The sequence below is a fragment of the Oryza glaberrima genome, chromosome 5 (assembly GCF_000147395.1).
Source record: "Oryza glaberrima chromosome 5, OglaRS2, whole genome shotgun sequence".
Taxonomy (NCBI): domain Eukaryota; kingdom Viridiplantae; phylum Streptophyta; class Magnoliopsida; order Poales; family Poaceae; genus Oryza; species Oryza glaberrima.
In genome coordinates, this window is record NC_068330.1 from 15098636 (window position 1) to 15110130 (window position 11495).

Sequence of the window (11495 nt, forward strand, 5' to 3'; positions counted from 1 at the left end):
CATGGACCACCTGAATAAAACTTAAGGTTTTACGACCCAAGTTAACTTGAATTTTGGAGTCCATAGAACACCTACATTTGTGTACACAGTAACACAGATGCTCCAATCGAAAGCTGAAAGATTATGGAACCCACCACCTAGGTTAGTGCAAGCATCAGATGCCCAGCCCGACCACTTAACCGCAACGTCATCAACCAGAATCTTTCAACTCGAAAGAAATTCGACCTGATCCTAAACTCACTCAGTGAAATTTCAAATGTCACCGCTGCTGATCAATTCATCCTGGACATCCTTTGACATATTAGAGGAAAAAAGCAACACTATATATTTGTAAATGTAAAATAATTTGTGAATAAAACTTTTATATACATGCTCTTAACGATATAAATCAAAGACTAAAAATAATTATGCTGAAAAAAAATTCCAAATCAACTCCGAATATAAGATTATGGAAAATTCAAATGTTTTTCATAGTTGTCGTTTTCGAAGAGTGACATGGGCGGGGTGGGTGCCTTCGTGCAGACAGCTCGATCGAGTGGTGGTCGGATCCAAACAACGCCGCTCCATCGATCCCCTCGACGCGCGCAAACTCCACGCACCGCCACCGCCCGCCCGGCGCGCACACGTCACTCCACCTTAGCTTACACCTACCCACATCAAGCTTACACACACTTCGATCCACACTGACACACAGAGCGCGCCGCGCGCGACAGCAAGGCGAGAGCATGGCCGAGCACCACCTCCCGCCGGAGCCAGCCGACGAGCGCCACCACCACAACCACGGCGGGAAGGCGGCCGTCCACGCCGACGACCTCAAGCCCGGAGGCCGCCGCCCCCGCCGGTACGGATACTACTACGGCGGCGGCGACGGGTACTGCGCAGGCGACCCCGCCCGCACGCTCTGCTTCGTCGTGCTCGTCGTCATCCTCCTCGCCGGCATCACCGCCCTCGTGCTCTACCTCGTCTACCGCCCCTCCCGCCCGGCCTTCGCCGTCACCTCCGTCGCCGTCTACTCCCTCAGCCTCAACGGCACCGGCAACGGCCCCGGCGCCGGCGGGCCGGCCACGCTGGCCGCGTCGTTCCAGCTCACCCTCGTCATCCGCAACCCGAACGGGCGGTCGGCGGCGCGGTACGACCGGCTGGCGGCGTACGTGGCGTACCGCGGGGAGCCCATCACGGCGCCCGCCCCGATGCCGCCGCTGGTGCAGGACGCGGACAGCGCGGTGGCGGTGGCGCCCGTGCTCGGCGCCGCGGCGCCGCCCGTCCCGGTGTCCCCCGACACCGCGGCGGCGCTCGCCACGGACGTGTCCTACGGCGTGGTGGCGCTCCGGGTGGTGGTGCTCGGCCGCGTCCGGTTCGTGTCCGGCCCGTTCCGGAGCGCGTGGCACTCCATGTACGCCCGCTGCGACCTCCTCGTCGGCGTCCGCAAGAGCTTGCAGGCCGCCGGCGGCGGCGGCGGTGGCGCGGGTGCCGGTCCAGAGGCGCCGCTGCTCGGCAACCCTACCTGCGCCGTCGACATGTGATGTCAGACACCTCCTGTGTACGCGTAGAAAATTTACCTATACGGCTAGACGACGACGTACGTGTATCTGTGGGTGACCACGTGTCCGTATGTATACGTATATTGGTAAGCATACGTGTCTCCGCTTCTGGATACCTTTGCAAAATATACGTATAAAATATCGAAAAATAATGATACCATATCACATATGTTAATGTTCGACAGAATTTTCAGGATCGATGCAGAATTTATGCTAAGCTGCTTTGCTGTGTGATGAGATTTATAATTTTAATTGGAGTTATGCGAAATCCATGTGGAAGTGGAACATGACATTGAATTTCACCGGCTAACTTCTGCAGCAATGGCCGGTAAAACTGACGCAGAAATGGTGATGGGAACTGCACAAGTACTGGGCAACCCCGTTTCAGGGTTGAAGCCCAGTAGGAGCAGCGGCAACCGGGGATGGGCCGAGCAACGGAGCAAGCCAGGAAAAAGTACACCCAAGGTCCCTGTCATCGAGATACAAAATCGTCCTCAAACTGCAAAAACAGATATTTCACGTCTCTTACCTAATCAAAACCGATCACAAAAGGTCCCGACGGTTTTGACCTGGTTTTAACTGATGTGGCGGCTGAGTCAGCGTGGGACTCACGTGGACCCCACATTTCTTTCCCCTCCTACCCCTCCACATCATCATCTCTTTTCCCTTCTTTCCCTTCCTCCTCCTCCTCTCTCTCTCTCTCAGTTTTCTCCTCTCGCAGGCCGGCAGAAAGAGGGGAAGGTGCGGCGGCTGGCGACAGGCGACGGGGAGGCCGGCGAGCTCTACAAATCCGGCGTCGGCGTCGGCTTGGTGGTGGCGACGAGGCGCGGGGAGGCGGGCGTCGGCGTCGCCCTGTCGGAGGCATCGCGGTGCGGCAACGTCGAGCAGTCGGTTGGCGCGGCGGCGCAGTATCTCTTCCAACGACGCTCTAACGTCCCTAACGAGGCGGCGCGGTATCTCTCCCGAATCCTCGACGCCGAGTGGGTGAAACAGTGGTGCGGCAGCTCTCCGGCAAGGTCAAATTGACGCGCAGACGCAGCGGCTCCTTTCCGACTGAAGCGGCGCGGTGGCGCAACAGTCCCCAAAGTCCTCAGCAGTGTGACGGTCTCCGGCGACGGCGAAGTCGAATCGACGTGCAGGTGCGGATGCTCGTTTCCGATCAAGGTGCGGCGCTGCTGAATCAGCAGGTGTACAGCAGCGGCGCTCCACCACCCGTTGGCTTGAACAACGAGTGGATGTGCTCTCCGGCGCATTGCATCGGCAACAGCTGCGGTCCAATTTGCAGGGGACCTCGCATCCTCGCTTCGTTTCCATTCATTATCTTGCTGATGCTGCTACTCCATTGTGGTGTACGTCCATTTTCCCCAATTTTGATGTCTGAATTCAAAATTTGTTTGAAAATTTCGTACGAAATTTCCGTCGTAATTTTGCTGACCCCGAAATATTTCCTCTTTCCGATAGATCGAACCCTGCTCCCGGCCCGCCGCCGCCATATCGCCCCTTCTTCGGTGTCTGCTGCCGGTGAGCAGGACGGGCGTGGTGGTGCTGCTCCTCGTCGCCGTGGTGGTGGCGGCGGCGACCGCGTACGAGGACTGCTCACCCGCCATCTCCCATCTTGCCTCCTTCTCCCATCGACTGCCTCCTCCCATCTTGCCCGCCACCGCTCGCCCGCCGCCTGCGAAATGAGAAAACTGAGAGAGAGAGAGAGGAGAGAGAGAGAGGATGAGGAGGAAGGGAAAGGAGGGAAAAGAGATGATGATGTGGAGGGTAAGGAGGAAAAGACACGTGGGGTTCACGTGTGTTCCACGCTAACTCAGTTGTTACTTAGGCTAAAACCAAGGACGATTTTGTATCTCGATGTCAAGTTGATGGATCTTGGGTGTACTTTTTCCAGCAAGCAAAGGACGCACGACCTCTGGACTGGATTTGGCCCAAAACAAGACGCATGCTCAACACACCACAAACCAAACAATTCTTCGAAGATTTGGGCCAAATTTTACTACCCAAATTTAAATCTGGACAACCGTTAAACTAATATTTTCAGTATGAACCGAAAAACTTTGTCCTTGTTGCGGTTTGAACCATTTCAAACATCTTCAATACACATCGACAGCATCAATCAAATCGGTTTGGGAATACCGGTGAACTCTTCCATCTATACGCAGGCCATATCTTTGTGAATAGAGGCTACATGGATATAAAAGAGAGTTGGGTGATCGAAATCATGATAAAATTAATTGAAAGTGAAATGATTGGTTTAAAAGTAATCAAAGGTAAAACTTTAGTAAAAGATGGCTCAAACCGCAATTTTTCTATTGTTTAATAACTAGTAAAATACACATACTTTGTTGTGTCGTGGGTAAAAGAAAATATATAATACTATATCATAGATAAAATATTTTCCAATCAAATATGGTAGTATTATTCGTCTGTTTATTTGAACATACGGTACATACTTGATTCAAATAAATATTACACTATTATAAAATATTAGAAAATATCATAAATAAATTTATAAAAGTTAGAAAAGTAATGGTGGTGGCTGACTATTAATGTTTGTGTAGAAAACATGAGGCATATTTCTCTCTACCCTCAAAGTTATTGTTTCGATGTTCAAATTAGTTTGGTACTCCAGTTAGCTTCAGATCAATAATTTCAACTGATCACTAAGGGTCCCTTTGAATAAAAAAATTATGGAGGAATTTCATCGAATTGAAATTCTATAGTAAATTTTTTAATGTAGCCCTTTCATTCAAAGGATTAGAGTTTTCCAAATTCTATAAAATTCTTAAGAAATGGCTCACTGCATAAAGGCTTTGAAGAAAATTTAGCAAGAGGTTAAACCTATTGAAAAAATTCCTTGGAGTCTATCTCTTTCATCCGATTCATGTAATTTTTATTGCGGTCCAATCAAAGCTTATTCTTGTATTTTTCTTACGTTTTATGATCCACTATTTTACACTTACATTCCTATCAAAATCATGCGTTTTTTCTACTCTTTTCCTTTTTCATTCTTATAATAAGGGGCTCTAAACGTCTAGCAACAACCAAAATCCATCCTTATGTTAACCTCACTAGATTTTGGCAAAGCATTTCTCCAAATTGTTTTTCCAAATTCGTTTGTCCCTCAGATAGTTATCGTAAATCATTTTTATATCCTACCATCTCGATATTATATACTTTTTTTTCGATGCATATCCATGTCAAAATGTTTTTTTTACCCTACTGAATTTTTGCAAATGACTTGTCCCTCCCCCCACCCACAAAAAAAAAAGAAGAAGGAGAAATAACCACACCAGCCATTACTACTCCCTCCATCATATAATATAAGGGATTTTAGATAGATGTAATACCACTAATGGAGAAACCATCTTTCGTCGGTCGGGCTAATTCCACAATAGTCCCGGTTGCAACAAAAACCGGGACTAAAGATGATCTTTAGTCCCAGTTAAAAAGGGTAACAGGCATATTTGATCTGTAGTCCCGGTTGGTAACACCAATCGGGACTAAAGATCATATTTAGTCCCGGTTCAAATGTTGTCAGGGCCTGTCAGGCCCCCCCGGGATAACACCAACCGGGACTAAAGATCGTAACTTTAGTCCCGGTTGGTAACACCAACCGGGACTAAAGATCCCGGCGATCTTTAGCCCCGGTTCATAACACCAACCGGGACTAAAGTCCCACCCCTATATATATGTCTTCTTCCTCCTCCAGCCCGAACAAGCTTCAAAATTTCTTCAAAAAAGAGGGGAGGTCATGCCAAAATTTCTAGTGAATTTATTTTGGTGATTATATACAAATTGGAGGTGCCTAAAAGGTTAGCAACTTCATCCTCCAATGTTTTTTTTTCATATTACATTTGGAGCTATGTTTTGCACACTTTTTTGTCTCCAAAATTTTGTTGTTAGTTGATGAGAGAGAAAATTTGTGTGGAGAAAAAAGAATATATAGAAATTTAGTTTATTTGCCAAAGAAGGTTTTATAAAATAGTTGAGAAGGAAAATATAGTGAAAGTTAATCTTGAATAATAGAAAACAAAGTAAAATGAAAAATTAAAATAAGTACAACACATTAATATTAGTTTAAAACTTTATAAATAGTAAATATATAATTATTCGGTGTAATATTTCATAATTTTTGTATGAATAATGATATGTCATTATTGTGTGACTGTTGAAAGAGTTTGTAATTATTTTATAATTATTGTATGACTGTCATTATTGTACGAATAATTATGTGTGTACGATTTTTTTTCATGTCATGTAGATGGATCGGCAATGGATGTACGCTGACCGGCGGTCCAAAGAGTTTATTGACGGCGTGCATTATTTTTTGAGAGTGGCCGAAGCTAACAGGCAAAAGGGTTTTATTTGTTGTCCATGCAATAAGTGTAAGAATCAGAAGGAGTATTCTGCATCCAGGACTATTCATTTCCACTTGTTTGAGTCGGGGTTCATGCCAAGCTATAATTGTTGGACATCCCACGGAGAGCAAGGTGTTGAAATGGAAGAAGATGAAGTGGAAGACGACAATATTCCGGACTTTGCTCAGTACGCTGGATTTGAAGGAAATCAAACGGGCGAGGAGGAAAGGGATGCTGATGGTAACAACGTTGCGGATGATCTTGATCAGATGTTGTAGGACGCCATGGAGGATTGCGAAAGTGAAAAGGGGGCCCATAAATTGGACAAGATGTTAGAGGACCACAGAATGTCGTTGTACCCAGGTTGCGAGCAGGGGCACAAAAAGTTGGATACCACTCTGGAGTTCTTGTAATAGAAGGCAAAAAATGGTGTTAGTGACAAGGCATTTGGCGATTTATTGAAACTCGTCTAGAACATTCTTTCGGAGGGAAACAAATTGCCCGAGACAACGTACGAGGCTAAGAAGATAGTCTGCCCTCTAGGACTGGAAGTTCAGAAGATTCACGCATGTCCGAATGATTGTATCCTATATCGCGGTGAGGAGTACGAGAACCTAGAAGCATGCCCCGTTTGCAAAGTACTACGATATAAGATTAGACGAGATGATCCAGGAGAAGTTGACGGGCAGCTAACGAAGACTTTGGAAAGGATGCACGAAACATACGGTTTGGTTTAAGTACGGATGGCATGAATCCTTTTGGAGAGATGAGCAGCGGCCATAGCACTTGGCCCGTTACGATGTGTATCTACAACCTCCCCCCGTGGCTATGCATGAAGAGGAAGTACATAATGATGCCGATTATAATTCAAGGCCCCAAGCAACCTGGTAACGACATCGATGTGTACCTAAGACCACTGGTCGAAGATCTTAAACTGTTGTGGAAGAAGGAAGGTGTCCCCGTGTGGGATGAGGACAAACAGGAGGAGTTTAACCTATGAGCGCTGTTGTTCGTAACCATCAACGATTGGCCTGCACTTAGCAACCTATCCGGGTAGTCCAACAAGGGGTACAAGGCTTGCACTCACTGTATGGATGAAACAGAAAGTACATATCTTAAGCACTGTAGGAAGGTTGTGTACATGGGTCATCTTCGATTTCTTGCAGCAAACCACTCGGTACGGAAGAAAGGCAAGCACTTTGAACATAAGGCGGACCACCGTACGAAGCCTAAACATCGCAGCGGGAAAACAGTATTTGCTATGGTTAAAGATCTTAAAGTAGTGTTTGGAAAGGGGCCTGGCAGCCAGCCTATAGAGAGCAAAGATGGTCACGTGGCGATGTGGAAAAAGAACTCTATATTTTGGGAGTTACCCTATTGGGAATTCTTGGACGTCCGCCACGCAATCGACGTGATGCACCTCACTAAGAATCTTTGCGTAAACCTTCTTGGCTTCCTAGGTGTATATGGAAAGTCGAAAGATACACTGGAAGCACGTAATGATCTGAAGCATATGGAACAACGCGGTGACCTTCACCCGGAACCAAAGGAGAAAGGAAGCCATTACTTGAGTCCAGCCAGCTACACTCTTAGCAAGGCAGAGAAGGAAAGTATGTTTGAATGCTTGGAGAGCATCAAGGTACCGTCTGGATACTCCACGAATATAAAGCGAATAATAAACACGAAGGAGAAGAAGTTCACAAATCTAAAGTCTCATGACTGTCACGTGCTAATGACACAGCTGCTACCAGTTGTAATAAGGGGTATCCTCCCAGACAATGTCCGGGCAACAATAACAAAGCTATTTGCTTTGATGAACGCAATTTTGCAGAAGGTCATCGATCCTGATAGATTAGAAGCCCTGCAGAATGATGTGGTGCAATGTCTTGTCAGCTTTGAGTTGATATTTCCACCTTCATTTTTCAATATAATGACGCATCTGCTTTGTCACCTTGTCAAAGAGATCGGTATTCTCGGTCTTGTGTACCTACACAACATGTTTCCTTTCGAGAGGTACATGGGCGTTCTGAAGAAGTATGTTTGTAACCGTGCTCGTCCAGAGGCAAGCATCACCAAGGGGTATGGAACAGAGGAGGTCATTGAATTCTGCGTAGAATTTATCGAAGACCTTTGCCCAATCGGGGCACCTGAATCACGCCATGAAGGGAGACTACGGGGAAAGGGGACTCTCGGAAGGAAAGCAATAATGACGGTAGACAACAATTTATTCCGTAAAGCCCATTTCATGGTTTTGCAACAATCTTCATTGGTGGCTCCCTACATCGAGGAGCACTTGGCTCTAGTTCGCGCCAGAAACATCGGTAAGTCCGATGCATGGATTACAAGGCATCACATTGATACTTTCTCCACGTGGCTGCGACAGCATCTCATGGGTAACGAGACGATTAACCAACAACTGGCCTTCCTGGCGAGGGGACCATCTGGCTCGATCGCTACATTCCAGGGATATGAAATCAATGGGTACACATTCTACACGAGGGCCCAAGACATGAAGAGCACGAACCAGAACAGTGCTGTTCGTATCGATGCCATGGGACACGATGGTACAACTGGCACATATTACGGTGCCATCGAGGACATATGGGAACTTGACTATGGACCTCTCAAGGTCCCTCTGTTCCGGTGCCAATGGGTTAGGTTGACTGGTGGAGGCGTAACGATTGATGACAGTGGAATGACAACGGTTGACCTTAACAAGGTTGGATACTCGGACGAACCTTTTGTCCTTGCCAATGATGTAACCCAAGTTTTTTATGTCACGGACATGTCTAGTAAAGGAAAAAAGGGCAAAGGGCCTGACGAGCCGAAGCGCCACGTGGTTCTCCCAGGAAAAAGAAAAATCGTCAGAGTAGAGGACAAGACTGACGAGGATTACGATCAGTTTGATGGGCAACCCCCTTTCACGGTGACGATTGACCCTAGCATCCTCCTATCAAATGAAGACACCCCTTACTCACGTAGCGATCACAAGGAAGTAACAATAGTGAGGAGAAAGTACGTGCGGTCAACCGTCACCGCCGATGTATTGCCGTAATATGAGATTAGTACACGATGTAAACTATGTTGGATGTACTGAATATCCATACAAATCAATTGTTGTATGGCATATGTTAAATATGTATGATTATTAGAATTTTTATCAAATTGAAATCATCCATATGCTAGTTATATATGATTATTAGATTTTTTATTATTTATGTATGATTATTAGAATTTTAATCAAATTGAAATCATTCATATGCTAGTTATATATGATTATTAGAATTTTTAAAGGTTTAAATCATGCACGTGGTATTTATATGTGTTAATTATAATTTTCAATAATTTAATATCATGATATGCTAGTTATATATGATTATTAGATTTTTTATTAAAATCATCCATGTAGTATTTATATATGTTAATTAGAATTTTCAACAATTTAATATCATGATATGCTAATTATATATGATTATTAGATTTTGTATTAATTTTAAATCATGCATGTGCTATTTACATATGTTAATTAGAATTTTTAACAATTTAATATCATGCATATGCTAATTATATATGATTATTAGAATTTTTAACAATTTTAAATCATTCATGTGCTTATTATATATTATCCACGTATTCTACTACATACAACAATAACTTTTCGAAGGTTTTATCATTAATTGTTCGACTTTAAATAATTGTAATGCATTATTTACTATTTTAGAAACACATATGCAATGAAATTCAAGACATAGCTGCTATTATCTTTAGTCCCGGTTCCTAACCCTAACCGGGTTTAAAAAGAATTTGGAAATAGCGGGAAAAGATCTTTAGTCCCGGTTGGTGAGAACAACCGGGAGTAAAAATATCTTCTTTAGTCCCGGGTGTTGTTACGAATCGGGAGTAAAGATATTTTTACTCCCGGTTGTTCTCACCAACCGGGACTAAAGATCCGGGGGTATATATATTCCCGGTGCGCCCTCGTCTTCTCCACCAACACTTAGACGTTTTTCGATCTCGGTTTCTCCTTCGCCGCCACCATGCCTAGGGCAACCCCGCGCCGACACCGCCGTCGTCTCTCGCCGTCGCTTGGCGGTCCTCGCCGCCTCCGCCTCAGACGCCGCCGCCGCATCTCCTGGGTGAGAGCCGCCGCTGCCTCTCTCTCTCGATCTCGATCTCGATATCTCTCTCTCTCCATGGCCGATGACCGACTTCGACGCGGCCGCCACCGCCGCTGACGCCATCGTCACTGCCACTCCGCCGCCCCCGCCTCGAGCTCGCCACGCCGCCACGCCACGCCGCCGGGCCGCTACGCCACGCCGCCGCGACGCCACGCTGTCGCCACTGCCACTCCGCCGCCCCCGCCTCGAGCTCGCCACGCGGCCGCGATGCCACGCCGCGGCTGCCGCGCGCTGCCGCCGCGCCCCCACGCCGCCGGGCCCCGACGCCACCGCCGCGCCCGCACGCCGCCGGGCCCTCACGCCGCCGCCGCGCCCGCACGCCGTCGGGCCGGCCCATGGTGCCCTGACGCCGCCGCTGCGCCGCCACGCCACTGCCGCGCACGCCCAACATTGCCAAACGTGAACGAACGTGATTGAAACGTAACCGAACGCGAACGAACGTAACGAAACGTTAACGAACGCGAACGAACGTGCACAAAACGTTAACGAACGCGAACGAACGTGAACGAAACGTTAACGAACGCGAACGAGCGTAACGAAACGTGAACGAACGCGAACAAACGTAACGAAACGTTAATGAACACGAACGAACGTGCATGAAACGTTAACGAACGCGAACGAACGTGAACGAAATGATTACGGAACGCGAACGAACGTGCACGAAACGCTTACGAACGTGAATGCACTTGTACTAAAAGTGTGAGAACGAACGCGTTTATACTAATACGATTTACGGGTAATACATATATGATTATATATGTAACTTGGCCCGTTTAGACGAATACATTTTCCTGGTCATGTTGCAGAGAAGACGTCGCCGTCGTCCCTCAAGCCGAAGTGGTAGCTAGCCATCGAAGGAATTCGCGCAGGCAAGTGATGTAACAAGTGATTGTTAGATGTTTAATATAAGATTGTTAGACTTAGCATATATGATTATTACAATTTTAATATAAGATTGTTATCGATTTAATATAATATTGTTAGACTTAGCATATATGATTGTTAGAGATTTAATATAATATTGTTAGACTTAGCATATATATATATGACTATTACAATTTTAATGTAAGATTAGTAGCGGTTTAATATGAGATTAGTAGAGATTTAATATAAGATTAGTAGCGATTTAATATAAGATTGTTATACTTAGCATATATATATGATTATTACAATTTTAATATGATATTAGTAGCGATTTAATATGAGATTAGTAGAGATTTAATATAAGATTGTTAGACTTAGCATATATATATATATATGATTATTACAATTTTAATATGAGATTAGTAGCCATTTAATATAAGATTATTAGAGATTTAATATAAGATTAGCAGAGTTTTAATATTACGATTAGCAAATACATCCTATATACCTAACAAATATTTTTTGTATGCACAGATGGCTGATCGCGA

At 45.6% G+C, this 11495-nt stretch overlaps 1 protein-coding gene across 1 annotated transcript; it reads left to right on the forward strand.

The window, feature by feature from the left end:
• Positions 1-461: 461 nt before the first annotated feature.
• On the forward strand, positions 462-1720 carry LOC127774771 (NDR1/HIN1-like protein 1). Its single transcript, XM_052301063.1, has one exon. It carries the CDS (start codon positions 726-728, stop codon positions 1521-1523), a length of 798 nt encoding a protein of 265 aa, XP_052157023.1. The 5' UTR covers positions 462-725; the 3' UTR covers positions 1524-1720.
• Positions 1721-11495: the final 9775 nt, after the last annotated feature.